The sequence below is a fragment of the Pelodiscus sinensis genome, chromosome 20 (assembly GCF_052426305.1).
Source record: "Pelodiscus sinensis isolate ZL-2025 chromosome 20, ASM5242630v1, whole genome shotgun sequence".
NCBI lineage: Eukaryota > Metazoa > Chordata > Testudines > Trionychidae > Pelodiscus > Pelodiscus sinensis.
Window position 1 is genome coordinate 10538830 of NC_143071.1, and position 24797 is coordinate 10563626.

The following is a 24797-nucleotide window of genomic DNA, read 5'->3' on the forward strand; positions in this document are numbered from 1 at the left end:
GAAAGAAATCCTCCCTGGACACTTTTCCTCTGAGTCCTTTACCTCCCAGCGTCATCGTAAAGTGAAACAAGACCATGCTCACGGCACCCTAATGTGGCCTTGCCGACACTGGTACGCGATCCTGCTGTTCTTGTCCACCTAGCCTTCACTGTCCCTTGTTAGATCCAGATGTAATTTCCAAGGCCCACAGATGCCTTCTCCAGCCCAACCGCTGAGTTCTACATCTGATGGAGCGGGTGTGTTATGTCAGAGACTAATGTTCCCTCATGTTTTTTTCCCTCCATGTGTGGAATAAATTTAGTTATGCATACCAAGGGTTGTATGGCTATGCACCACCCGTAGAAACACATGGTGCTGGCTGTGGCTGCGCTGCTAATCACCTGGGCCGCATTTGACTCGCCCTTAGGTGGCCACCCAAGCACACCAATTATAGTGAACACTGAAACGTCCTGCTTGAAGGCTATTCAGGACATACTTCTGAATAGCAGAAACCACCTCACTAGGTCTGCCCAAGGGTGTGGGGAGAAGTAGGAAGCTCGGCTCCATTTGGGCTCATAGAAAGGTGTATCTCCAGAGTGGGCACCCCTGGGCATTGTGCTGGATTATCTTCTAAAACAGATTTTGGCAATTGCCTCTACAAGAGGTGCAGCTTAGTGGGTTTGAGACAAAGAGGCTATTTGCCAGTCACCACACAGGTCCCAAAGGGCTTGGTGAGAGTGTATCACCACATATGAAATCCTATTCCAGCGTGAGATCTGAAGTTAGTCCCAATAAAATTGATGGGCTCTTTGTTTGAATGCTCATGCACCTTCCTTCATCTGACTGTTAAGGTAGCATTTCTGGTGGCAATTACCTGGTGGGGTACATGAGATGAGACCTCTGGTGTCAGAATCCCTATACACAGTTCTCCATAAGGATAATGTTTCTCCCCTCTTCCCTACAATTTCTCTCAAGTGTAGTCCCTAATTTTCATGTTAACCAAGCAGTCTGTTTGCCTGCATTGTTGCCAAAACCCCCCGCCATGCACATAAGGATAAGGAAAAGTGTCATTCAGTCGGGAGAAGGGCTTTTTGCTTTCTATCTAGGGCAGACTAAAAATGTTAGCTCCTCTATTTGCTTTGTTGGTTGCAGACAGACCTAAGGGCCAACCCTTTTCCATTCAGAGAATCTCATCCTGGATCTCTTCATGCATTAATTTATGCTACCAACTGGCTGTGCCAATTCTAGCTCACAGGATTGTCTTAGTCTGCTAGCGCAGAGACAGTGTCTGTAGCTTTCTTGGCATTAATGCTGCTTGTAGACAAAGCAGAAAGTTGCTCATCAGTCCAAATTTTTGCTCTTTGTTATGCTATTTCCTATCAGGCCAGACATGACGCCAGTTTTGGATGGCTTGGCTTACACGCGCTATTCAGGTAGAGTCCAAACCCACACCAAGGCGTGTTGGCTTGTGTCTTACCTTACAGTGGAATCGGTATGTGCAATCAAAGAGAAATGGGGGGAGGGGGAGCTATCGTTCCATAACCGTGACAGTGCCAAGGAGCCGTGGGGGATTGGGAGCAGCTCCACTCTCTTACACCACAAGGGTGTGGTGCCAAGAACAGTGCTTGAGCCACCTACAGAGAACAAATGTCTGTCATCTGTGCAGGGGCACGCACACCTCTATGGTGGGAGATGTGCAAGGCCTGGCTAATGCGCTCGGCACTATTGTACTATGTCTTAACTGATATACACGGTTTCTTTGGCACTACAGCAATAGATGGAATCAGACTAAGATCTGTTTCTAGCTAGTGCCCTGTGACCTACCTAGGTGTGACACTGCAGGGGCAGGCAGCTGAGGAAATAGCTATGGAATAACTGGCAGTAAGGTGCTTCTAGCTCATTTCCCCAAGGAAAGGTGCTATAAAGCCCCAGTATTACTAGGAGCAGCACACTAAGGTTGTTCAGATTTAGCTAGTCCAGTGAGAAAAAGCCCTACATGGTTAAATCAGTTAAATTAAACTGCCTAGACTAGGCCGACGGCAAGCAAAAGAGCTGAGCTCACAGCCCAACAGGGAAGTGCCTTTGTGCTTGATCATTTCTAGACAGGCTGAGGCTGGTGGGTGGAGACTTGGACACATTCCAAGCTCAGGGCTGCGACAGGCTTTTAGAAAGGCAGGCTGCGAAGTAGGAACGCCAAATGCAAAGTAACCAGCCCGGCAGATGCTTCTGGAGTACAAGAGGGGCCAAAGGCAGGGAAAGGCAGCAGCTTTTGCAAGATCTGACCCATGAGAGACGTGCTACCATGGGCTACTGTCCAGCCCTGTGATCATGTAGCTGCAAACAAGCTGCATCTCCAACTGCACCAGGAAATGTTTCCTCTAGAGCTGCAGCTTCCGTGAATGAACCGTGAACTTCTCCCCCACAGCAGCCGCCTCAGGTAAGCCTGCCCTACAGCACTGCTTGGACGTGAGCTCCAAACTTGGCACCTTGATTCTGTTAATTAAATGTACAGCGTGGCCCCTAAGGCGCAGCCTGGATGAGAGGGATAAGGAGGACTATGTGGTTCTTTGTGGCGTGGGTATTTTTTCTGGGTCACTCCATGCAAATGATGCTCCCTAAGGCATAGCAGGGATGAGAGGAATGAAACCTCACACTGCCACAGCCATGTTCCCTTGGGGCTATGATCTTCCTGCCCCTCCCTGCTCCTGAACCTTGGGGAGGCTTGTTGCTAAGGCAGGAATCTGTGTCTAGGGGGCCATTGGGCCCTACTGTGCGATGCCTATGGAGGGGGCTAAGAGGAAGATCAGCCTGCTAGTTTGTTTTCACTGTCTGTCTCCTCAGTCCCTGCAGATTAAGCCCCACGGGTGCATCTCGGAGGTCAGCTGGAGGCCAGGCACAATCCCACCCCAAGCAGCAAATCGGTCCCCCAACCATGGCTGCCTTCTGATTCTTCCCTTCCCATCAAGCCCGATGTGCTGGGGCCCCAGCTGAAAGATAATGCAGCCTATTGGCACAGGCTACTCATGGTAGCTCTTAGGAGGTGCACCACCTCCCTCTCCCCCCATGGGCCTGCCAAAATCCTAACGGCTAAATGGGGTGTCTCCTCGTGCCCCCTTCCTGTTCCTCTAGGTGGCCTCCTTGCACCACCTCCCTCCACAGGCCTATGCCCACTGCTCTTACCTTGACTAGGTAATCACTGTGCAGGACCCAGGATGAGCTTAGATAATGTCCTCAGTCTTGGCAGTGCCCCCCACAAATACAGCCTCCCCCATTCCTATCCTCTTCCCATGAGGATCCCACTCCCACGGAGCACAGAGTGGGCAGCTCACTATTAGACCGTAGGAAAGTTTTATTCCCCCACCCCTTAAAGTCCAACTCTTGTAGAAGAGCTGGATTTCTGTAACTCAGAATGGGAAAATTCCAGATCTCCGTGCCTGATTTGCAAACTTGTTGACCACCAAGTGTCCAGTTCATGGTTTCTTTATAGTCCCTTTCCACAGGCTTAAGACAAGTTATATAAGCAAGCAGGCTAGCCCTATGGGCTGCAAAACTCCCGCAGTGAATCATGGACAATACTTCCCCCTCCCTGCCCCCATTGCTGATGTGGACTGAGGGAGCGTCCCCGGCTTCCAAAACAGCCCCTAGGACCCCGAGGCAGCTGATTATAACACAGGGCAGCCCATAGGGTTGCTTGAATTTCACAGGGATCTGAATTAAGGCCATTTTTATCCTCATGAGCTTGGTTCTGATCAGGAATGTAGCAGCTGAGAAATGTATCCAGCTCTTGCATTTTGCTGCCTCCCTGTGGAGCTTTTTAGGCAGGACTGACAAAAATAACTTTCGTTTCCTCAAAAGCTCTAGCTGATTTGGTAGGCCACATTATGCTGCAGGGCGTAGGCTGGGAGTTAACTTTCCTAATCTAGTGCAGGCCAGAAGGGTTTAATGGAATCAGGCCCCATGTCAAGTGTCTTTTAAGAGATCAGCTAAAAAAACGCAGAAGTTTTTGAGAGTTGCTTCTGCAAGAGAATGTAAGGAGCTGTTGCTTGGATATATAGCAAATACCTATCGCTCATTCATATTTGTTCCATTTTCTTGTTGCTTACTTAAATGTGTGAAGTTGTTTCCCATTCCCTTTTAATCCCCTATCACCAGTCTCTTCGCACCCCTGCCAGTAGCTACTGCTCCTTCTTCACCCTACCCTTCACAAGAATTAGACCATCTTTCACCAATCCTATGCTTCCTTCTCCATCCACTCTCCATCAAAGATATAAGGGTTCTTCATCTCCCCGAAAAGTAAGAGTTCCTCATTTCCCCCAAACATGCAGAGAAGGGTCCTGCTTCATTTTCCTTTGTGCTGCAGGCTGGTCTCTTTATCCACTCTTCTGTCTTTAAACCTGAATTCACAGCACAACCTTGAGGCAAGATTGAGCCTGGAATTACCTTGATGAACCTCCATCACAGCTGTGTCGAAACCTGCCGCCACTGACCTGGCATGAGACAGCGGAGGTGACCTTTCCTAGAGTGGTATGGAAACATCTGAGGCTATTTGTATTTACATTTTCTGTGACATAGTCTGATGCACCTGTTGTCATTCTTTAACTGTTCTATTGTCTCTTGAGTTTGCTTGAGGGGACTTTTATAAATATTTGCAGGCAGTAATGTTCAATTTCTGTTTTCTCACTTTTGCATAACTCTAGTACGGGACCCTATTTTGCACACGGCATCTTTGTATGAGTTGTCTGTAGTACAGCACTGAACAACACCAGTTTAAGGCACCTTTATGCCAAAAGTAAGTATCTACAGCAAGGAGGGGACTGGATTGTAAATTTAAGTATTAGTAGCCAGGATGGGTAGGAATGGTGTCCCTGGGAATGGATAACAGGAGAGGGATCACTTGATGATTCCCTGTTCTGTTCACGCCCTCTGGGGCATCTGGCATTGGCCACTGTCAGAAGAAAGGGTGCCAGGTTAGATGGACCTTTCATCTGACCCAGTATGGCTCTTATGTTCTCTTAGTGTAGCATTAAATAAAGCAATGTCCAGAGAGGTGCATAACTGAGCAGAAGAGGAGAGAAACAGGCCTTTGTAAAGGTGAAGAGGTGGCACAGACACCAACCTCCAAGACAAGTATCAGAGGGGTAGCCTCTCCATCCACTGAATCTGCAAACACAATGAGAAGTCCTGTGGCACATTATGTGCATCTGATGAAGTGGGTCTTTGGCCACAAAATCTTAAGCCCCAATAAATCTGTGCATCTATAAGGTGCCACAGGACTTCTCGTCAACCTCCGTGAGTGCTCTGGGGCTGGAACAGGTGTTCCAGCAAAAAAATAGTGGGAGCTCAGCACCCATTGGCAGCTCCGCCAATCAGCTCCTCCTCTTCTACCTCCTGCACCTCCTGCCCATTGGTGATCAGGACCATGCAGGAAGCGCTGCAGGCCGATGCGGAGGAGTGTGGGTGGAAAGATGCAGGGAAGGCAGCAGAGTGGGGAAGGGAAGACACAGGGTGGATTGGGGCGATAGGTTTGGCAGGCCTGGGCAGAGTGGAGAGGTTTAGCACTTCCTGGGAACTCAGAAAGGTTCAATGCAGCAATTAACATTTTAATTATAATTCTGCCAGCCTAGTGTTGGCTGCAGTGTGGCTCTCTGTAATCTAGTTATCAGTATAGTTTCAATCCAGTGCTCAAGAAGAGAAATACCATCACAAATGACCACTTCAGGGCACTCTCAGCAGACACCTAGAACTCAATGGCCAAAAGCCTAAGCTATCTGTTCACGCCTGCAGCTGATCCTTCCGGCACAAACCTTGTATAGACATTTCCCCTGCTGTACCTGGGGCAGAGCCATCAGTTTGGCACCTTTTACCAGCTTCACAAGAAAAAAAGTAGACTCGAGAGATAGGGTGTAGTATACCAGGTGGTCTGGAGCACAGCTGTGAGGGTCAAATCAGGGCGAACGGCTTAGAACCAGGGCTACTTACAGTCCAAGACGAGGGTCCTCCTCTATAAGGCAGCAAACCAGTCACACAGAGCACTTTGGCTGCCACTCAGGCCAGCAAGAAGTCTCATAAGCAATCCCCTTAGACACTCCAGCTTTACCTATGCCACAACCAGCACCACACCTTACACAGGTGAGAGATTATAAAAATCAAACAGGTTCTCCTAGTCCCAAAGGACCAGCCACAGGTCACTCTATACCCTAGATATTACCCAAAAGAGCCCACTGTGCCAATCCTTTAGAATCTAAAATCTAAGGCTACATCTACACTGGCACCCTTTTCCGGAAATGCTTAAAACGGAACAGTTTTCTGTTATAAGTATTTCCGGAAAAAGCGTCCGTGGCCAACGTAGACACACTTTTCCGGAAAAAAGCCCCGATCGTCATTTTCGCGATCAGGGCTTTTTTGCGGAAAAGACTACAGTGCTGTCTACACTGGCCCTTTTACGGAACAGTTTCTCCGGAAAAGGACTTTTGCCCGAACGGGAGCAGCATAGTTTTTCCGGAAAAACACTGACAATTTTACAGTAGATCGTCATTGCTTTTCCGGAAAAGCAAGCAGCCAGTGTAGACAGCTGGCAAGTTATTCCGGAAAAGCGTCTGCTTTTCCAGAATAAGTGGCCCAGTGTAGACACAGCCTAAAGGTTTATTAATAAATGAAAGAAAAGGTTGAGAGTAGAATTGTTAAAGAAAGCACATTACATACATCAGCCACCAGGTTCTTGATGCAGGCTCTTAGCAGAGATGTAATACACTGCTAGCTTAAAGTCTCTGGAGTACATGCTATGATAACACGGGTCAACAGGTTCTTCCCAGCTCTCTATTCATGGCAGAGATACTCCTGAACTCAGGAGCAGGATTGACGACAAAGATGGGGGAACCCCGAGGATCCTTTTATAATCTTGCCCATGGGTCGGGCAATCCATTGTTCTCCTGAGTGATGGTACCTCCCAAAATGGAGCTGATCACATGATCAATTGACCGGACCACGTCCCTTTAGGCAAGGAGCCATGGTGTACCTGCTGATCTACAGATTCACAGCCAAATTCCTCAGGTGTCTATTGGCAACATTTAAGAGCCACTCACTTTCCATGCAGCACAGCTATTTACTGATTAATCACCCCCTCACAAGAGGTGGTTGATGCCTGCTGCTGTCTCCCAGACAGAAAACATTTAAAACACAAGCACAGAGCCCATAGTCATAACTTTACCTATAAAAATCGTACATGCATATGAGTGGTGCAAACAGAATCAGCAGAGCATAAGCTTTCATTAGACACCTCGCATGGCCCACTTTGCACAGAATTTGGGGCAAACACACATCATCAGCGAGTGCAAACATTAGCTGTGTTTTCTTATTAAACCCCAATAACGTCACAGGGGAGAAAGGAGGAATAGTTACTGGCTTTGGTTTATGAATAAGAGAGTCTCACACTGTGGTTTGTACATTATTAAGTTTATTCTTCCACCTCTTTTATACCAAGGACTGAAAGGCAGAGGTGGAAGGCAAACCCAGGTATGGGTGGTACATTCAGTAAATAACTTCAGTGGTTCCCTCACACACTCCCAAAAGTAACTGAACACTATAGAAGTGAGTTTTACCCACAAAAGCTCATGATACTATATATTTGTGCTAGTCTCTAAGGCAGGGTTGGGGAACCCAAGGCCAGTCCCCGGCTTGCCTGGATCTAGCCCCTGAGACTTATGGCATCTCTCCCTCCCTCAACACTGTGGGGCTGGAGCACACAAAATCTACTAGGCTAGGCCACTCTGAGTTCTGGTGTATGAGAGGAATGTGGGGAGTGTCTTTTTCCTTCTCATTCAGGGTCACATCAATGAGGGTTCCTGGGTTTTGTTTTTGGTTTTTTTGTTTCACTTATGTACAGCTCCTGACTGATTTTTCTATGGGTCAGCAGCCACCAACCCCCAAATGGTTCCCAGCCCCTGCTCTAAGGTGCCACAGGACTACTTGGCTATGTCTACACTACAGGGTTTTTGCGCAAAACCAGTTGTTTTTGCGCAAAAACTAGTGGAGTGTCTACACCTCAACCATGTTTTTGCACACACAAAAAAATACAGTAAATTGACAGGACAGAGCACTTCTTCTAGGAGAGTTATTCCTCTCTCCACAAGGAATAACTCCTTGTGCAAGAGTACTTGAGCAAAAAGATGTGTGTGGACGCTCAACAGAGGTTTCTTGTGCAAAAAGAGCCAATCACAAAAAGCACAGGTGCTCTGACGGCCATTCTTTGAATGACAATCGGAACTTTCTTGCGCAAGAGTGTCCATGCAGTGTGAATGCTCTCTTGCACAAAAGCACATTGCTTTTGAGGTGTGGAAGCACTTTTGCGCAAGAAGTTTTTGCGGAAGATTTCTTGCGCAAAAAGCTTCTTGCACAAAAACACTGCAGTGTAGACAAAGCCCTTGTTATTTTTGAACAATATAGAAACAGCTAATTTAAAAACATGTTGTCTTCATCTAATATGGCCTTTTTTCTCCCTTAGCGCTCACTTTCTGAGCAAGAGGATAAACCTACTTCTACAAGAAAATGGGTATGTATCTCTGTGTAAGATGCTTACACTTCTTGGGTAATGGAACTTGCCCTTGGAATACATAGCATTTTATTTATTCAGTGTGTGGGGCAAACTAGTGAATCTTGTCCACAGTCCTGTGAGAACGGTAAGGAGGTAGTATCCTCTTTTGGGAGAAAGGGAACAGACACAGTAGTTCAGTGGTTTCCCCAGAAACGTAGAGGAGAACTGTAACTAGTGCTGATAAGCACTTAAGGCTTAGTTTTTGCCTTCTTCTGCAGCATGCAGTGTGGTTTGCCTGCTGGGATCATCTGGGCATATGTCATGTGATCAAGCTCCGGACCTTGTAGAGATTTGGGCATTGATGGCACCTCCCAAAATGGAGCTGCAGGCCTCTGTTCTCCTGAGGACTGCAGTGTTTTAGTCTCGCTAACATAGAGAAGTGGTATCTAGGTGACATTTAACATCTTGTGATATGCAGACAGTCAGACAAGATGTAATGGTCCCTTCTCGCCTTAAACTCTAGGAAATTATGAAGCTTCACCATGTCTGCTAGTCCCTACAGCTGCTCCATAAAGTCTCTTTTTTGACCTTGTCTAGAATAGGATAAAAAGCACATTGTTGGAAAGCTTTAGCTAATATGCTTGAGAAGTCTAGTGGACACAAGCCAAGCTGCCTTTAACACATTTTAAGATGGAGGAGTTAAAACCTGGGCATGTGGGGTGAAGCCTGGCCTTCAACTCAGTGTGATTAGTACTCGTTAAAGTCGAAACTACCTTGTCCTTGCTAGACTTTTCAAACGTGTTGTTAGCTAACAACACACTTAAAACTGTGTGTCTAGACAAGGTTTTAGGGCATGGTGTGGTCAATTTTTTTTTAAGAGTAATCTTCTGTGAGTATGTGACACTGACATGCCATTTTGTTTTCAGACTACAAAACATTACCTCTGGCTGAATGGAATGAGTCCCAGGTTAGATGCTGGCTAGAATCCATTGGAATTAAGAAAGAGTATGTAGAAAAGCTATGTGATGAGGAAGTGACTGGCCCAGTGCTCAAAGAATTAGATGAACCTTTCCTCAGAAGCATGGGTATGAAAGGAGGCCAAATCCACATAATAACACGGAAAAGAAATGAACTTTTGGAACATTTGCACAAGAATGCAGCAGCAGACTCAGCCCAAGCAGATAATCCCAGCAATAAGACTGTAGAAGTGTTGGCTTCTGATATCACAACCAATGATAATAAAAGGAGAATAAAAAACAGTAATGCATCTGTGGCTATCAAGGCTAATACACCAAAAGAAGAGACAGATAGAGATTTAAAAGCCCTCAGCATCACACAGCCCAAAAGTTTTCAAGTAACATTGCACCAAAATGAATCTTCAGAAACAGACAACTCTGGTGCAGTAGAAGAAATTGATAAGGTGCACACAGAAAAAACATCCTCTCTTTGCAAGAGAGGAGGTAAAAAAAATCATTCCTCACATGAAAACACTGTTGAATCATTAACTCTGAGCAAATTTAGACAATTTAAAAATGAAGACATTAATTTTAAATATGTGAAAAACAGAATTCTTGCTCCGGAAACTGGAGTCATAGATTTGATCACGCCTTGCCATGAATACAAATCTTTTACAATTGCTGCAAAACTAGACAGGCAACGACTGCAAGCCAAGTTTGCATATGAAGTGATGAAATATGCTTCAGCCTGCATGAATGTTCGAACAAATGGCACAATACACTTTGGTGTAATGGACAGTGTCGAAGACAAAGGCTGGAAACATGGACAGATAGCTGGCATACCAGTAAGAGACACAGATATCTATGTTGATGCATTAGATTACATTGAAAAATGTTTTGAGCCATCTGAACGACAAACCGCAAGAAATTGTATTCACCCTCCTATTTTTACTGAAGTGATTCAGAAAGACTCTCAAGAACAACTCTTTATAGTGGAGGTTGACATTGAACCATCATCCAGTATAGTGAAGGGGAAGATCTTTCAAGTACGCTTACCTAAATTTAATGAAGACAGCAATAAAGTGACCATTGACAGAATGCCAGTTCTCTATCAAAGAGTTGGAGCAAAGTCTGAGCCGGTAAAGACTGAAGAACTAGTGACTTTTATTCAGGGTTTACAAGAGAAGGACGTCAGAAGAGAAAAGGCTGAGTCCTCTAGTAATGAGGATCCTATGGAAATTTCCCAAAATTTAGGGCGTAAGTTATCAGTCCTATTCACTGATGGCAAGAACTATATGAATGATTCTCTGTGGTATATTCTAGTCACAAACAGATGTGGAAAAGAGGATCTGAAATCTGTTAGCTTTTTAATGCGCATGAATATTTTCTGTGTGTTTGACTTTGATGAGAATTCCAATGTGTCAGGTTTATATGCCAAGTATAAAGAGCATCATGCAACAAGATCACATTTCTTGCAAAATTATTCCAATGAAACCAAAATGAGCACCACTGAATTTCAAAAACATTTGGGCCTGTTTGATCATACTAGCTGGATATTTTGTAATGGACGGAGTGACTTCCGTGGGGATGAAAAATCTTGTGATGAAGACACTTGGATTAGAACTAAAAAGAAGTATCTTAAGAAAGCTGTTTCATTTATCTGTGATGAAATCCTTCCTAAAGGATCTTTTGTGGTACTTTTCCTCCTGTTCTCACCTGTGGAGAAGCCCATAGTAGATACCTTCCAGGAATTCTATACAGAAATGAATGGTATGGATTATATCATATGCATTGCAGAGTCTAAAGAAAATTATGAGAAGTGGGCTAACCTAGCTCAGGCATCATGTAATATTGAGACACTACAAGAGAGAAGTATTGTGGGCATGAAGCTGAGTCATGTAGATGCCACTATTCAAAACATGATGCCTTCTGCAATATGTCCCAGACATTTACCAGTTTCTACAAAAGGTTTGTGTGTGCTTCCAACACTGGAAGAAGAGAAAATGTTCTCCCTTGAAATATTGTGTGCAGATCAGTGTGACGATATCAAACTGGATCTTCTGAGCACAAAAGAAATACAAGAGATAGAACAGACATTTTATCAAGGGAGAAAAGTCAGCTGGAAAAATTTCTGGCTTGCTGATAAAGGGAGCTGTGGAGAAGTCATTGAACGGGAGACCTGCGAGGAGGTTCATAAAATCTTAGATGACATTTTGTATGGAAACAGAATTAGGTATTCTGTGGCTAAAATAAAAATCTTCCATCAACCTGGAAGTGGAGGAAGCACCATTGCAAGGCAAGTCCTATGGAAAAGACGAAAGGATTTAAGATGTGCTGTGGTCAAATCCACATACCCAGTTGCAACGGTCTGCCAGCATGCAGTTAATTTTAGAGAATATGATGAAAACGACATGAAGAATTCTCTCCCAGTCCTCCTCCTGGTTGAAGACTATGATGAAGATTATCTGGATGAATTAAAAAATGATTTAATGGATGCCATGGCAGCTCAAAGAAGTCATTTTTCCAAGCCTTGTTTCATCCTTATGGGTTGTAAACGATCTAACGTCCCTGAAAAGCTTTGCAAAGCTTCTCCCCTTGATACAGTTGCTGTCACTCACAAACTGACAGACCAAGAGAAACACCTGTTTAAAACCAAAATTGAAAAACTTAAAAAGCAGAAAGACTTCAAACCTGAATTTATTCTGACATTTGTCCTAATGAGTGAGGAGTTTAATGAAACGTATGTGAGGGAGTTTGTAGAGCATTTGTTGCAAGGCATAGACCTTTCTTCCCCTGTTACTAATTTAATGAGGTATGTGGCTTTGCTCAATTTCTATGTACACAATTCATACATTTCATTGTCACACTGTGAGGCTTTTCTAGGGCTGGGGGCATATACCGAAAAGAGACTGAGAGAGTATGATTTTAAAAATAACTTAAGTGAACAGGCAAGAGTTATTTTTATTGAATTAAGAGAAAATACTACCTGCATTTCATCTGTCCACATCATACATTACCTGGTAGCTAAGGAAATTCTGTATCAGCTCTCAGGAAGTAAGCCTCAGAGTCAAATTGCTATGAAACTTCTCCAGGAAAAAGTGCTGTTACACCATAGATTTGGACGAGAAGAGTTTGTGAAGTTCATCAGAGATCTGTTTATACGTCGTGACAAGAAGAGCAGGGGAGACAATACTGACAGCCTCTTCTCACCATTCATTGAGCATGTTTGTAAGGTTGAAAAGTTTGAAAAAGCGATAGAGGTTTTAAAAGCTGCCTATGAATGCCTGGGAAAAGATGCCTTCTTTGCCCAGCAGCTTGCTCGACTGCATTACAATCATGAAAAATTTGAGGATGCAGATTTTTGGGCTGGGGTAGCCAAATCTCGTTTGCCAAATGATTCCTTTATTTTGGACACGGAAGGGCAAGTGTTTAAAAAATGGTTTAGTTTTACTATGGACAAAAAGACAGATGAGGCCACTCCTGGTGAAGTCATTCAGATTATAGAAATTGCTCTTAAAGCTATGAAATGCTTCAGGGCTGCACAACAGGCAGCAAAGGCAGAGATCGACAACATGAATAATGCTGGTTATTTTGGAGAGGTTGAAGTGGGATGTCGTCTGCTAAAATTCCTTTCTACACTTGAGGTATTTCCCAGAAACCCACAAGGGGAGCATTCTGAGCTTGTGCGTTATTTGCTAACAGACTACATTCCCGAGGAAATTAAAAAACCGTGGGGAAAGCTTCACAGTCGTTTAAAAGGCTTACGTGACAACATTTATAATGCTCTGGACTGGATTTCAGAAGATATAAGTTACTTCCAAACAGATAAAAACCAGGAGAAAGAAGATGAGGAGGCAAAGGAGGCAAAGGAAGAACAAGTTTACAATCCCCGAAAGTGGCTGAAAAGACAGTCCGAGGTTTATGCTAAGTTCTTTACCTCAAAGTGTCTTCTAGGAGAAAACAATGCAGAGCCTGTAACTCAACTTGTCAGACGCATGAACATCTATAAATACGGTGGTGGCACTGTCACTACTATACTCTCATTTTTGTCTGATTCAAAAGAGAAGAGGTCAGTTGAAAAGCTAGAACAAATAATTAATTTTTTTCCAGCTGACCCACTGAAAGAAAGGCTGGAGGACATTGATCTCATCAATTATATTTTGTGTCACATCACACTAGCTTGTTTAGCTCCTGGATCTTCCAAACTTCTTCCTTTTCAAACACTTAGAGCACTCAGCAACAGATTTTTTAAACAGAGGAGAACAGCATTTCCAGCAAGTGCACATTTTTTGCTCACCTTATTGTACTGGCCTGATGATGCTTTAGACAAAGAACCTAATCCAGATAAAGATGATATTCTCCTATCAGCTCTTCAGACTATGAAACGCATGCATGACATCAAGGTCAAAAATGTTGCTCCAAGAAAGAAAAAAATTTACACGCATTTTTTCTTGGGCAAGGGCACTGGTCTGAGAAAGATTGTGCATAAGACGAGGATTGATAAATTAATTGATGGCTCCCTAAATGATCGGCGGATGAAGTGGCAACATGGTGATGTGTGGAATATAGGTAAAATACGTGATGTTTTAAGAAGGGTTTCAGGTTGGACAGAGAATGGAAAATTGTTTGTACGGGGTCATGTTGGACAGATTCATATTTTAGCTTTACATTACGAGTCCGTGCCTCAAGGGAATGAAAATGTGACATTTTATTTAGGATTTTCTTTTAATGGGCTTGTTGCCCATGACATTCAGGTCAATAAGTAAAGAAAAAAAAATCTCTTCCATAAAGTTAGTTACCTGCGTGCATTAAATTGATAGTAAACACTGTGCTGTTAGAAAACTGTGTTAGTCTTTTGTTATATTAAAAAACTGTATATAAAGAAATCAAACTGTATGATACCGAGGAAAAAAAACAAGTCCAAAGAATTGTGGGGAGAATCATAATGAGCCTGCGTCATGATTTAAAAGAGTGCTACTTACTACTAGATTAGTTATGAGGAAAACTGAAATATGCAAAAGAGACAGACAGTGAGAAATGATTATTTGGAACTATGAGGCCAAATCCACCACAGGACTAAGTAGGTATTAATGTAAATTGTATCCTTTCCTCCAAAATGCATATAAGATGCATTAAAAGAATTATAAAATAGAATATAATTTGCAATTGTGTTCTGTAATTTAGTTGTAGTAGTTTCCAAGATTAAAGGAAAATACTTTTAAAATGACTCGTTGTATATCAACAAACTATTTAGCATACTTGTTTCATTGGATAACCAAATTCAATAGCACATTCACTCATCTGTCAACTTTTTTGGGGGGTGAGGTGCAAGAAAAAGTGTTAGGGAGGAAAAGTAAGCATTTGTTTAAAAAAATAGCTGTACATTAAATTTTTTTTTAAATAGGTAAAGTAGATGAAACAGTAGTTAATCTATTTTAACAGCTTTGTTTTTAAAATAGTTAATAGTTTGAAGTAAAAAACTCGTCACAATTTGTCATAGTTTGTACAATGCAAGAAACTAAACAAGAGCAGTTCTAACACTGCTACGTTACATTTTGTAGAAAAGGCACTGACTGATTTATAACCTTCATGTCATGTGGCTTAGGACATGACTGAGATGTTTACTGATTTCATAGGCTTATCTGAACATTAATACTTTTTTCTATTATAATTTACTAATGTCAAAAATGCAAACCCTCCATATTGTAAATGTCTTTACCATACCAATTTTTTTAATTATGTATAAAAAAGCATATTCTAATAAAGCAACTCAATACATTAATTTTGGAGTCTGTGTTTTGCTTTTTTCAATGTCATTATATTACAACTACAGGCAGTCCCCGGGTTACGTACAAGATAGGGACTGTAGGTTTGTTCTTAAGTTGAATCTGTATGTAAGTCGGAACTGGCGTCCAGATTCAGCCGCTGCTGAAACTGATCAGTTTCAACAGCGGCTGAATCTGGACGCCAGTTCTGACTTACATACAGATTCAACTTAAGAACCCCAGGCTCCGTGGCTTTGCTCTGCTTTGCTTCCCGTCCCCCTGGTCTACAGACCAGGGGGACGGGGAGCAAAGCAGAGCAAAGCCGCGGAGCACGCGGGCAGCGGACAGCCCAGACGCGTCTGGCCTGTCCGCTGCCTGCGTGTTCCGCCGCTTTGCTTCCTCTCCCTGGTCTGCTGGAGACCAGGGAGAGGGAGGGCCCCGTTCGTAACTGCGGATCCGACATAAGTCAGATCCACGTAACTCGGGGACTGCCTGTACCTAATTTAAATTTCATTGGAAACAAAAATACCCTTTAATTAGTTCACTGGTTAAGTGATTAAACGGAGAGCGGCTGGAGCGGCCCCCACTCCACAGGCGGGGGCTGCTCCAGCTGGGATGGGGCAGCCCCCTGTTCACAGCGGGCCCTGTGGGATTGAAGCAGCCTCTTGCCTGTGGCTGGTGGGGGAAGGGCTGCTCCAGCCCCTGCCAGTTAACAGTAAGCAGTAGGCATAACCCAGTAAGGTGATGCTTACTAGCTATCCATTCACATCCTACTTTGCATGGGGTCTGGCTAAACAACTCTTTACATGAATCCCAGCTTGTTCATTAAGCTGCTCAATGTAGACACCATTAGAAGTTCTGTGGCACCTTAAAGACTCACAGATTTATTTAGTCTCTGACAAAGGTGAGTTTTTGCCCAGAAAAGCTTGTCCAAATAAACCTGTGAGGATTTAAGGTGCCACAGAACTCTATGTACCTTCTGAAACTTGTCAACAGAGAAGATAAAAGGCAGATGTAAATTTTTCTGAAATGCTCAACAGATGTCTTTAGGTGCAGCCACTTATTTTTGCAGTTTATTGTAAACTGTAGTCAGCCGCTATTTACAATCAGCCACTGTACGTTCCACTCTCTGTTCAAAATCAGGGGAGAGAGGAAAGTTGTTTTTAAAGTAAAATGGAGATTGTTATAATGAGGGTTGGTAAAATCGGCTGAATTGTTTTTTAACTTAACATTCATGTTGCATATGAACAGAGCCCTTGTGTGGATACAAAGTTCTATCCACAGATGCGCCTATCCATGAATAGAAAAGAAATGGGTATTCACTGAACTGCAGAGCATTGAACCTGGGAACCACAGTGGCCAAAAAGACCAATGTGGTGCTGCTGTTCTCGGTGGACAGCAACTCATACAGCTGGTACCATCCCCACTCCAGCCCTTCCATGCAGCTGCATCTCCTGTCTAGGGTCATACAGCCCCAGTGGGGATGGGGCTGGTACTGGTACAGATGCACAATCAGGAGGAGTTGTTGGTGTGAGGCACTGGTGCCTGGGAGTGGCAGCATGACATTTTCCCCTTTGACTGCTACAGTTCCTGAAGTTCAGTGGATACCAATTTCTATTCGCAGAAAGAAATTGGTATTTGTGCTGGGCTCTACATGTGAGATATGACACAAACCCTGAATTCATTAGTACAATTCAGGTTTTGAATATATCTATGTCACAGTCAAGTATAAGACTGAGGGGGGACATGGCAGTTTTCAAGTATATAAAAGGTTGCTTCATGGAGGAGGGAGAAAAATTGTTCTTCTTTACCTCTGAAGACAGGACAAGAAGCAATGGGCTCAAATTACAGCAAGGGAGGTTTAGGAAAAAACCTCCTGTCAGGGTGGTTAAGCACTTGAATAAATTGCCAAGGGAGGGTGAGGAATCTCCATCACTGAAGATTTTTAACGGCAGGTTAGACAAACATCTGTCAGGGATTGTCTAGATGGCATCATGAGCTTTCGTGGATACAGCCCACTTCTTCAGATGACCGGAGTTTTGAGGTTAGGATGTGCAGACCTCAAAACTCTGGTCATTTGAAGAAGTGGGCTGTGCCCACGAAAGCTCACGATGCCATCTACATGTTTTGTTAGTCAATAAAGTGCTACCAGACCATTTATTGTTTAAGTTTATCGTGTACAGACTAAATTGGCTACCCCCTGAAGCTTTTAAATTAACAGTAATTTCTAACAGATTACCAATTTAATTGTTGATATGTAGTAGATTGAGGTGTATGATCAATCTCTTATTTATCAAGCATTTCATTTTTCTTGTCCTGATGCTCGGGCATTTCTTCATTGTGTACTGTCATCTTCTGTTACCTTTGTGGTGTGGTATGTTCTGTCTTTGGGCTGTGGGATGCATCCTTAAGCAGTTTAAGTTAGTAAATATAATAATGGGTTTTTTGTTTGTTTTACATGTATCTTATTTTTAGAAACAAATTTAATACACAGATTAATTTCATTTGTTTATAATTTAGTAGGCATCAAGTATTTTATAACGCAAGCTCTACTTTTGCAATTATTTGTATAGTCAGCATTTTCACTTGAGGGGCGTTACTAATATTTTATACTAAACATAATAGTTAACTGAAAAATTGTGATTAATAAAAGACTAATTTTTGCTTGCAATTGCATTATTGAAGCAAAATATATGTACATATATTTATAACTGAAACCTTTTGAACTTTGCAAAAAAGTGGTATTAATATGATTATACCCCAAACATGATAATAAAATAGTGTACTGCCACTTTTTAAAAAAAATAAAGGCTATACATCTGACTTTTGTTGCAACAAAATAAAAAAAGTAGTCACATGTCACACAACTTACAATTAAAAATAAATGGTACCAGAATTCCATTCATAACTATATAAAATAAGGCAAATAAAAATAAATAGAAAAACAAAAGGCTTAAACATTTAAATGAGCAAATTACCTTCTTTAAAACTTAATAAACTTATAGCATTTATATTTATATTTGCCAAATTTATTGCATTAATATAGTAATTTAAGGCACTGTTCACTGCTTTACAATAAGGCTACGTCTACACAGGCCCCTCTTCCGTAAGGGGCATGTAAATTTCAGCAGTCGTCGTAGGGAAATCCGCGGGGGATTTAAATATCCCCCGCGGCATTTAAATAAACATGGCCGCCGCTTTTTTCCGGCTTTTAAAAAAGCCGGAAAAGAGCGTCTAGACTGGCCCCGATCCTCCGGAAAAAGCGCCCTTTTCCGGAGGGTCTTATTCTTACTTCAAAGTAAGAATAGGACCCTCCGGAAAAGGGCGCTTTTTCCGGAGGATCGGGGCCAGTCTAGACGCTCTTTTCCGGCTTTTTTAAAAGCCGGAAAAAAGCGGCGGCCATGTTTATTTAAATGCCGCGGGGGATATTTAAATCCCCCGCGGATTTCCCTACGACGACTGCTGAAATTTACATGCCCCTTACGGAAGAGGGGCCAGTGTAGACGTAGCCTAACTGTTTCAAAACTTTGCTGTCTGGGCTAAGAAAAGCCCAAGTTACAAATATTAGTTAGTGGTTAGGCTAAGAAGCAAAGTCTGCATTTTTGTTGCTTAGCAAACAGTTTCAAGAAAATTAGGAATGATTCTAGTTGTTGCATTCCTGAAGGATTAAAATAATCAATGTACTGGATTAATTTAATGTTTTTACCTTGTTTTCCTCTTGCTTTGTGTTCAATTGCTTTAGCTTTTGGGGTGCCTCTGCACAGCAGGGCTTAACTCAAAATAAACTATGGAAATTGAGCTGTCAATTGTGTAGCTTATTTCAAAATACAGTGAAACACCTGTGTTATCTGGCATGCTCAGGGATTAGGGCATTCTGGTTATCTAAAAATTCCGGTTATCTGAGGGTCCCATTAAGCTAGGAAAAACCAATGGACAATAATAGTAAAACTCAAGTTTTAATATTGGTAGTTTTGTAGTGTGAGGCAGTTGGTGTCACATTTCTATTTTGAGTTAAAGAGGATTAGTACTTCTTAAATAAAACATTGTTAAGCCAATCACGGTAAACCAAGCCAGGCCTGCGCGCCTGAAGATGTGATAGTATTGTGGCTGGGGGTAATGCCGGTTAGCAAAGTTTTCTGGTTAACAGAGTGCCGAATAACAAAGGTTTCACTGTAGCTTATTTCAAAATTGAGAGCATCTACACCAGTGGTTTCCAACCTTTTCAACAAGATCACTTTTTCAATTTAATTGCAATGTAAAACTACCACCCCTTCTTGGAGCCCCACACTCCCCTGCTCCACTCCTTCTCTGAGGCCTCACCCCTGCTCACTCCATCTTCCTTCCTCCCTGAACCTCAAGCACTTTCACCAGGCAGGATGCTTGGGGTGAAGGGTCTGGTCTTAGGCCAAAGGGTTCAGAGTGTGGAAGGAGTTTGGGTGCAGGGGAACTCATGTCTGGTACAGGAGCGGGTCCAGGATGCAGGGTCTGGCTGGGCACCACTTACCTAAGATGGCTTCCAGGTGGTGTAGCAGTGGACTTAAGGGAGGCTTACTCCTGCCCAGGCCCACTCCTAAAAGCAGACTGCATGTACAGGCTGCCCCTCATCTCATCTACAGGCACTGAACCCACAGCTTCTACTGGCCACAGTTCCCTGTTATTGATCAATGAGAGCTCAGGAGTGGTATCTGCAGGCAAGGACAGCATGTGGAGATGCCCTGCTCTGCCTCTCTCAGGGGCTGCAGGGACATGCCAGCCACTGCCAGGAGCAGCAATTACCACAGGGATAATGACTCCAGCCATAGCAGGTTAGGTATTTTAGAACTTGCTACTCAAAGAATTACATTTAAGTATAAGAGAGAAATGAAAATTATGAAACGCACAGACCAGTCAAAAACCAAAACCAACATACTTTGCAAGCAGTAAAAGCTATAACGACAACCCCCCACGTGTGTTTGGTCAGGATATGAGAGTGAAGGGCAGTGTGTTTGTAAGAATGACAGACACACACAGGGTGTAGGAGTGACTGAGATTTTCATTGCCAAGCTCCCTCCCTCCCCTTCTCTCTGTGTGGAGATAGGATACAGAAGTGGGGGGAAGGAGGGACACTCTGACAACAGCATCCCCCCCCACTTCTCCCTCCCATACCTTGTACAGCAAGCAGGAGGCTCCCAGGGGGGCAGCTCCAAGGCAGAGGGCAGGAGCAGAATGACAGTGAGCGGAGGAGCAACTGAAGTGCCAGCACTTGATAGCTTCCTGGCCAAACCAGTCAGGATTACCTGTCAGAGGCTCCAAGATCTACGAGTAGATCCCAATCTACTAGTTGGTGACCACTAGTCTACACAGCACTTATTTCGAAATAGAGCGCTCTTCCTCCGACTTCCCTTACTCCTGGTACAATGATGGTGACAGGAGACGGAGTAAGAAGTCCTACAGACTGACAGTATTTCAACATTATTTTGAAATAGCTGCCTGCTGTGTAGATGCGGACTAAATTATTCCAAAATAGTGCTAGTTATGTTAATGTGTAGATGTACCTTTGGAGGTTTCTGTAAAAGCTGTAACTTTTAAAACAGAGTCAAAGTGAGACGAGGCAGGAAAAAGGATGAAAAGCAACCGAGGAACGTAGCAAGACCGCAGCCAAGAGAAATTAACTTTCACAGTTGTTTAAGGTACAGGCAGCAACAGCAAATTTAGCAAACTGAGAAAGACTATAAAGGAAAACATTTAAAAATATTTGAGGGGGGGGGAATATTTTTAGCTAAGCATGGAGTGGGATTTGGTGGGTCAAAACAGTTGGGAACCCACACGCTACCGGTTCTGAGGAGAGATGGGGTAGTTACCTGTTCTTGTAAAAACTGAATTTGTTCTCCCAGTGTCTGTTATTTTTGTCTGCATGCCAAATGGATTGCAGGAACGGCCTTATGTGCTGCACTCAACTGTTTTGGGGGCCACTCCATGTGTTCATACATCAATTCTAAGCGTTAACCCTCTCGATCTCAGCTTTTCACATTCAAATTCTTTTTCATTCGGTCCCCTGCAATTGAGTCACAGCTCCTGTCTCCTAATATTCTGTGAACCTTTCCATTATTTTCAGCATCTGATTTACCAATCCTGGGACAGTACTGTTTGTTACTTCTTCCTCTTGGGCACTTACCTGTCCTATTCTGAGAAGCACCAGTCTAGGTCTTAGTTTAACTGGAACCTGACTTTTAGTATAGGATTGTAGCTACAATGCAGTGTATCTTTTCACATCTTTTAATATTGCCAGGACTACCTTTTTTTTATTTCTATCCTCATTCTTCAGACACAGGTTAGCTATCTAAAGCTTGCTGTTAACCATCAATATTTATAACAGGGGATGGCACATGTCTATTTGATAGGTTTCTTACAGGTATTTCCGGTGTTTCATTCTGTCCTGTGCTTGCTGTCGCTGGACTGCTCTGCAGTGGGAGCCAAAAGCCTCATCTCAAAGATCTATTTGCATTGGAAAAGGTTCAGAAAAGCGCAACAGAAATAAGGGGTTTGTCATTCTATATGAAGAGAGATTAAAAGGACTTGGACTTTTCATCTTAGAAAAGAGGCAACTAAGGGGGGGATATGATAGTGGTCCATAAAATGACTTGTGTGGAAAAAGTGAATAAAGAAAAGTTTTTTACTTATTCCCACAAGAACTAGGGGTCACCAAATGAAATTAATAGGCAGCACGTTTAAAACAAACACAAGGAAGTTTTTCTTCACTTAATGCACAATCAACCTGTGGAACTCCTTGCCAGAGGATGCAGTGAAGGCTAGAACTTTAACAGGGTTTAAAAAAGAGCTAGATAGATTAATGGAGGTTAGGTCCATCAATGGCTATTAGCCAGGATGGGTAGGAATGATATCCCTAGCCTCTGTTTCTCTGGAGGTGGCTGACGGGGAAGGGATCACGTGACGATTACCTGTTGTGATCCCTCCCTCTGGGGCATCTGGTATTGGCCACTGTCAGCAGACAGGATACTGGGCTAGATGGACCTTGGTCTGACCCACTACAGCTGTTCTTAAACATTTCAGGGCTCTTATTTCTCTTGCTTCTTTCAGAGTGTTGCAATTATAGGAATCCTGACCCAAAAAGGAGTTGTGGGGGAGGGCAGCTCACAAGGTTAACTTCACTTCTGTGCTGCTGCTGGTGGTGGTGCTGCCTTCAGAGCTAGGTAGCCGAAGAGCAGCATCTACTGGGCAGGAGGTCAGCGCTGAAGACAGACCTGCTGCTAGCAGTAGCACTGAAGGATGGTACAGTACAGTATTGACATTCTTTCTCCTGCGCTGCTACCTGCAGAGCGTGGGCCTCAGTCAGCATTACTTTCTCTCTGACCACACAGGCGTGAAGGCAGCAGTGCAGAAGTCAGGGTGACTTCTGCACTGCGGCTGGCAGGACACTGCCTTCAGAGATGGATGCCCAATTAACATCAGCTGCTTTCCATCCACCCAGCTCTGAAGGCAGAACACAAGGGTGGCAATACTGCAAGCCTCCTCCACAACTTCCTTTTGGGTCAGGGCCTACAATTTGAAAAACAACCCCCCCTATGAAACCTGTATAGCTTCTGGAAAAGCACATAAATGACCAGATTTCAGTGTCTGGGATGCATTTTTTCATGGCAGGGCACTGCTATCTGTAATTTCCAGGGCTTGACTACCACAGCAAAAACCCACTCACCAGCCCTCACTGTGCATGCACCAGACCCGCACTGCGCATGCGCACACCGCCAGTGAACGGGGCAACCAGCTGAAATCTACTTGCCATAAGCGAGTAGATAAGCGGATTTGTCGAGCCCTGGTAATTGCCAATGGGACAGGAGATAGGAGTTATTTGAAAACTGATTGCAAAATCACCCTTTCTAAACAGGTGTGTTTACTAATGAATAAACATGTGAGTTGAAGTTCAGAAAGTTGCTGTGGAAATCTCCAGTATTAGGACTTGACTTAGTTATGCAACCAATGATGCTTGTGCTCCAGTAGCGTGAGTCCAAATGTGAAGATAAAACTCTTCCCTAACTCTTGTCAGTAGTAAAAAGTCTTGCTATGTTATGGAAAATGTAGTACAACAATAATCCTCTCAACCAAGACTGTAATTTAGCTTCAGGTGGAGAGAAATGAATTTGTAGAAAGAAAACTTGTAAATGAATAAACTGATTAATTTGAAAGTCTGACAATACTCAGAAATAAAGGATGTTCATAGTTACTCTGTCAATATGAAGAACAGTGTAAATCCCTTATTCTATATGCTGAGGTAGCTGCCACCAACAATGCCATTTTCATTGATAAAAGGATATTGAACAGCTTGGTAAGATTCAAAATAAAAGTTCCATCATAGAAGAAAGTCTTTAGATTTAAATCCCCTGGTGCAGCAATCTTTCCCTGCCCTCATTTTCAGGAGGAAAATAAGAAAGGCCCCTTAAATCTGCTCACTGATTAATGAGAAATCACAGGCCCTTCTGTAGGCAGATGGAATGCAGATTTTGCTACAAAATGTACCTTAATTGAAGCAACAAAACCAATTACTAGAGCACTGAGAAGGAATGTAACCCTTCAATTCTGCCCAGAATAATAAACTTTCATTTTGCAGAATACCTAATTCTTGTAGATAATTTCCTGCTCTGAAAATATTCTGTACTCCTAAAGAATGTTCTCTAGATAACGAAGACATCCAGAAGCCATTCAACCTGAGATACAACCATGCTGAGTGATTTGGGCAAAGAGCTAGGCTGTAAGTTCTATATCACTTCATTCTGAATTAGCACCATGAGATTTGAAAACCAGAATTGTTGAGGGCAAGGAGGAACTACCAGTATATTTCCTTAATAACCCTGGAATTAAAGGAAATAGGGGGTAAACACACACCAAATGGTGTAACCAGCAATCATGAAAACATCTGCTATGGATCCTGGATTTTTTTCCTGATTTTTGGAAGATTTGATCCTTAATCTTCTAATAATCCTTTTTTGCTCAGTGAATCAGCTGAACTATTATTCTCCTCCAGAAGGTGGAGTAGGGTTGCCAGGCATCTAGTTTTTTGATTGGAGTACCCAGCCTGAATTCCTCTACTGCACCCCAAATCTCTCATCCCTGGCCCACCCCCAGCCAGAATCCTCACAACCCACTTGCCCAAGTCCCTCTCTTCTGGCCCCATGTGGAGCCCACTCCCCTTGCCCCAGGCTTCTCCCACACCCCGAACACCTCATCCCTGGCCCCACTCCAACTCCCCTGCTGGCTCAGCCCAGTGAAAGCAAGAGGGCAGGAGACAGTAACAGGGAAAAGAGCAATCAAGAGCAGGGCATCACAGAAGGAGCCAGGCATAGGAGTTGTTTTGCACAAAGTTAGAAAGTTGGCAATTTAGTGGAGAGCCATCATATGGACACAAATCTGAATAAATCCCACCAAGAGCGCTATGACTTCTTGTACATTCCTCTATGTAGTAGGTCACTGTGGATCGTCCACGAGAATCTGTAGAATCTGATCAATGGTAGAAACTCTTTGTAAGCCAGAGGTATCCATCTCAGTTCTAGAATATTTACCTGTAATTGGCACTCC

General features: G+C 43.3%; 2 protein-coding genes across 6 annotated transcripts in view; both read left to right on the forward strand.

The window, feature by feature from the left end:
* The window catches only part of LOC102457124 (sterile alpha motif domain-containing protein 9-like), a 225967-nt gene that overhangs the window by 17796 nt on the left and 183374 nt on the right, over positions 1 to 24797 (forward strand). The gene's annotated exons all lie outside the window — the stretch shown is intronic.
* Positions 1654 to 15304, forward strand: LOC102463999 (sterile alpha motif domain-containing protein 9-like). 5 transcript variants are annotated; one of them, XM_075903871.2, is made up of 5 exons: positions 1654 to 2416; positions 4386 to 4503; positions 4677 to 4768; positions 8480 to 8527; positions 9436 to 15304. In XM_075903871.2, exons 4-5 carry the CDS (start codon positions 8524 to 8526, stop codon positions 14229 to 14231), a joined length of 4800 nt encoding a protein of 1599 aa, XP_075759986.2. In that variant the 5' UTR covers positions 1654 to 2416; positions 4386 to 4503; positions 4677 to 4768; positions 8480 to 8523; the 3' UTR covers positions 14232 to 15304. The 5 variants fall into 5 exon arrangements, with proteins under 5 accessions (XP_075759986.2, XP_089627949.1, XP_006125231.3 ...); XM_089771823.1 differs by lacking the exon at positions 4677 to 4768 and having other exon boundaries at positions 4386 to 4515; XM_006125169.5 differs by lacking the exon at positions 4677 to 4768 and having other exon boundaries at positions 4386 to 4485.